At 36.1% G+C, this 5,228-nt stretch overlaps 1 protein-coding gene across 1 annotated transcript; it reads right to left on the bottom strand.

Moving 5' to 3' along the window:
- Positions 1-2,477: 2,477 nt before the first annotated feature.
- LOC137839177 (uncharacterized) lies at positions 2,478-3,906 on the bottom strand. Its single transcript, XM_068648303.1, has 3 exons — positions 3,331-3,906; positions 3,100-3,234; positions 2,478-3,014 (listed from the first exon to the last, which is right to left on the bottom strand). The coding sequence occupies exons 1-3, from the start codon at positions 3,904-3,906 to the stop codon at positions 2,478-2,480; spliced, it is 1,248 nt and encodes a 415-aa protein (XP_068504404.1).
- Between the last annotated feature and the right edge of the window lie 1,322 nt (positions 3,907-5,228).

Below are 5,228 nucleotides of genomic sequence, written 5' to 3'. Positions count from 1 at the left end.
AAATGTAATACAACTGTGCAAGTTAAAATAATAATCGTCTTCTTTAGATTACATTACATGGTTGAAATTAAATTGTCATTCATGTAGGTTTTCAATTCTGACATATGTCCACCCACTGATGACTTAGTTCGTGCTTGTCATCCAGTAGTAAGACTTCCACCCACGACTCTAGGTACAATACAAGAAATGAACAACACTTTAAAAACTATAATGAAAGTTGCCCATGTATATTGTCTAACATTTGCCTTCCTCATCAATTTTCAGATGCAGAAAAGATGGAGTTATTATTCAAGGCCATCAAAAAATAAGGAATTAGACAATCTTGAATATTATGTAGTTCGAACTTGTATGTGACGTCAAATAATGTTAAATGACGATTATTAACATCTCAGTTTTTTTGCTGTTTTTATGTAAGTGGGGACCCCATTTATTTTAACTGGGGACCTATGTTGTAGTTTGTGAACAGTAATTTAATCCTGCAACTGGGTAATTTAATCCTTAATTTCTGGTGTATTTATATAAGTGGGGACCCCTGTTATTTTAACTGGGGAGCTATGTTGTAGTTTTTGCACAGTCACTTAATCCTGCAACTGGGTCATGAGTTTTGGATTTTTCGTCAGCAAAGAGGGTTCAGATGGGAGTCCAGGGACCACATTGGAGGTTCAGGCCATTCATTGGTGAAAGTCTACCTCAATTTCTGGTGTATTTATATAAGTGGGGACCCCTGTTATTTTAACTGGGGACCTATGTTGTAGTTTTTGCACAGTCACTTAATCCTGCAACTGGGTCATCAGTTTTGGATTTTTTGGCTGCAAAGAGGGTTCAGATGGGAGTCCAAGGACCTCATTGGAGGTTCAGGCCATTCATTGGTGAAAGTCTACCTCAATTTCTGGTGTATTTATATAAGTGGGGACCCCTGTTATTTTAACTGGGGACCTATGTTGTAGTTTTTGCACAATCACTTAATCCTGCAACTGGGTCATCAGTTTTGGATTTTTCGTCTGCAAAGAGGGGTCAGATGGGAGTCCAGGGACCTCATTGGAGGTTCAGGCCATTCATTGGTGAAAGTCTACCTCAATTTCTGGTGTATTTATATAAGTGGGGACCCCTGTTATTTTAACTGGGGACCTATGTTGTAGTTTTTGCACAGTCACTTAATCCTGCAACTGGGTCATCAGTTTTGGATTTTTTGGCTGCAAAGAGGGTTCAGATGGGAGTCCAGGGACCTCATTGGAGGTTCAGGCCATTCATTGGTGAAAGTCTACCTCAATTTCTGGTGTATTTATATAAGTGGGGACCCCTGTTATTTTAACTGGGGACCTATGTTGTAGTTTTTGCACAGTCACTTAATCCTGCAACTGGGTCATCAGTTTTGGATTTTTTGGCTGCAAAGAGGGTTCAGATGGGAGTCCAGGGACCTCATTGGAGGTTCAGGCCATTCATTGGTGAAAGTCTACCTCAATTTCTGGTGTATTTATATAAGTGGGGACCCCTGTTATTTTAACTGGGGACCTATGTTGTAGTTTTTGCACAGTCACTTAATCCTGCAACTGGGTCATCAATTTTGGATTTTTTGGCTGCAAAGAGGGTTCAGATGGGAGTCCAGGGACCTCATTGGAGGTTCAGGCCATTCATTGGTGAAAGTCTACCTCAATTTCTGGTGTATTTATATAAGTGGGGACCCCTGTTATTTTAACTGGGGACCTATGTTGTAGTTTTTGCACAGTCACTTAATCCTGCAACTGGGTCATCAGTTTTGGATTTTTCGTCTGCAAAGAGGGTTCAGATGGGAGTCCAGGGACCTCATTGGAGGTTCAGGCCATTCATTGGTGAAAGTCTACCTCAATTTCTGGTGTATTTATATAAGTGGGGACCCCTGTTATTTTAACTGGGGACCTATGTTGTAGTTTTTGCACAGTCACTTAATCCTGCAACTGGGTCATCAATTTTGGATTTTTTGGCTGCAAAGAGGGTTCAGATGGGAGTCCAGGGACCTCATTGGAGGTTCAGGCCATTCATTGGTGAAAGTCTACCTCAATTTCTGGTGTATTTATATAAGTGGGGACCCCTGTTATTTTAACTGGGGACCTATGTTGTAGTTTTTGCGCAGTCACTTAATCCTGCAACTGGGTCATCAGTTTTGGATTTTTCGTCTGCAAAGAGGGTTCAGATGGGAGTCCAAGGACCTCATTGGAGGTTCAGGCAATCCATTGGTAAAAGACTACCTCATTGGGTTTTTCAATAATCAGAACAAAGTTCATTAATAAAAACAATACTACAAAATTATTGAATAATAATACTGTTAATGAATAACAAAATTAATCCACTTACACATTCAGAGTTTCCACAATAATTACTCCTTAACAAAATTATTGGTGCAATACTACAAATTACAATGGTTTCAACAATGTCAGCAAAGCATACATCCACTAACTTAAAAACAAAAAGCACCTAAAAACATATCCATTAGTGAAGTATCATTTTTTGGGTTTTTTTGGCTTCCTCTTTGAATATGTGGTCCAAGGTGTTTTCAAAACAACACTCTTGAAACGTTTCCTCGGTTCAACGTTCATTTTAGGAAACATGTTGACTTCTTCATTAGGTTGGACTTCATCTACATGTAATTGTTTATCTTCATGTACATCTTCATGACTGTTAAATTCTTCATTTGGTTCTACTTCATCTACATCTTCATAACTGCTTTCTGCCTTTTTCAAGTATGTGCAATCCATTGCAAGAGGTTCAACTTCAACTACTTCTGACTGAGTATCACGACGAAGACAATTTCTCCTTGCAATTAACTCAACTATGTCATTAAGCTCTTTCTCCATACTTGTGATTAATAATTCCTGCTCCTCAGATTTCCGCATCAGTTGAAGAACTTTCACCCTCATTGCACGGACTTCATCCTTTGTTGGTTTCTTCTTCGTAATTCGACACCCAATTTGGTCAAAAGCTTCTTCAACAAATTTACTGCAAACTTCTTCATTGGAAGCACATAATTCAACAACAACCTGTTTGTTGACATATATAATTCCAAAAATAATTATCTACATTCAAAACAACACTAAGGTAATACAAATTACAAAAAAAAAATACCTTATTCTTACGCAGACAACGTTCAAGTTCATGGTCACCAACTCTAACATTCATCCAATGCATGATACGGGGATATTTATTCCCACTAGTAGGTACTTGACGCTTATAAGAGAACAAATGTTCCATCGTCCATATCTGAACAATGAATACAAAAAAGGCATTTATTAAAAGGTCAACACGGATGCACAATTATTACAAACATTTACCGATAACAAAAATGTTTCATTTTACCTGCAAGAGGTAAACGCAACCATCCACATGGATATACGACATATTTCCCCGCGTAATCCATTTTGAAGCTGAACACAAACTATCAACCAAAATCTCATACACTAAACCCCCCCAATTATACATATCAAGTTTGTCTAAATCATCAACAAGGTTAAATAACCCATAATGAACTAAACCCAATCTAGTAGGGAGAATAAACTCCGACAAACCTAACAAGACATACAACTTACAAAAGTCCTCTAAGGAAATATCATTCCCAAGTTTCAAAATAACAGAATATATCATTTCCACAGTTACATGACCTTCTTCAAAAAAACTCCTTATGTGAGATATAATACTACTTTTCCTTAAATCAATTTTTCTACCACCTACTCTAAGACCTACACCTAAACACACATCTACCAAACTAAACGACACAAATTGATTCTGAATTGAAAAACATTGCTTCCTCTCCACCCAAGAACTACATAACTTACTTAAAAGTCCACGGCTCAATTTGATGTCCTCACGAACAAACAAAAGCCATCCAAATGGGGTGGACTGTATAATACTCTTTTGTTCCAAAGTTATAACCATGTTCACAACAGCCAAACGCTTTGACCTGCAATTATGCCTAAACACCTGTATATCAAAATCAAATATAAATACAGTATAATAATTAAAATTAAAGATAAATAAATGTAATTGTCATGTCTACTTAAAAACAAAAAACATCATTTCAAACAAACCTTAGCTTGACCCTCAGGATAACGATCAATCGTAAGAACCTCCTCATCTGAACATCCGCTAATTGACATTATATCCTCAAACAATTTTGTGAATGTTTCCTGTTGAGAACGAAACCAACATACACTCTTATAACATCAGTATGCTTATGCTTCAATAATAGAACATTCAGTTAATTTAGAGCAACATGAATTGTTGTGCAGTTCTATTAATACCTCAATTCTTAAATATATGTGCAGTTCTATTAATAAATAAGTTTTTTCATTTGAAAGGGGCAACATACACTTACAAATGGGAGCAATCAGATTTTCATTTAACCAAGCCTTTTCCATCACCACCTGGCGCCACATCATTAGCAACTACAAAGGGATTTAGAGAGAACATAAAACAATATTGTCCCACAATTTCATCAATAACTAACATAAAAGAATACTGCCCTATAGTTGTTTGTTACATTAGTGTCTCACAACCCATCCATTGCAAATTTAGGAACCAAATACCAATTTCAACATAGTTGCAAATTTTAAAACTAAATAACTATTTCAACAAATTTACAATTTAAGAACCAAAGAACAGAATAATTTAAAACTAATTTAGAAGGTACATGGTGGAATCTTCACTCTAACAGGAAGGCTTGTAACATCAATGACGTAAGGCTTTTCAAGACACCAATAACTAAATTGGGGAAACAAAGGTTTAATGATATTTTCAAAAAAAATTCACAACGAATGTAGAATGCAAATGAGTCAAATGTAGACCAAATTTACTCAGCTAACTAAACTGCCAAGAAATTAGATGAAAATAAAATAACATTTTAACCAAAATTGATTCTACTAACCTCTTCTTCATCTTTGGTCGGATCCAATATAATACAATAACTATCTGTTACAGAACGACATATTGAAACCAAACAGACAAGGATGACAATTAATTACTATTAATAGAATTAAAATGTAGAAATAAACCAACAGACAAACTAACTAGTGTACATTACCAGGAACATGCTTTGACGAATTCCAGTCTCTATAGGTGCATCACATGCTGCATAAACTGTACATGGAAGAAGATATATGTTAAGTTAAGTTAACAAAAAGAAGCAAAAATACAGAAGCATATATTTTAAATATTAAGTTAGGATAGGATTACGTTTTGGAAGCAAGCCTGGTTAGCCA

Source organism: Phaseolus vulgaris, chromosome 3 (assembly GCF_000499845.2).
Source record: "Phaseolus vulgaris cultivar G19833 chromosome 3, P. vulgaris v2.0, whole genome shotgun sequence".
NCBI classification, from domain to species: domain Eukaryota; kingdom Viridiplantae; phylum Streptophyta; class Magnoliopsida; order Fabales; family Fabaceae; genus Phaseolus; species Phaseolus vulgaris.
The sequence above is the reverse complement of the archived record's forward strand: the minus strand, read 5'-3'. Positions and strand labels throughout refer to the sequence as shown.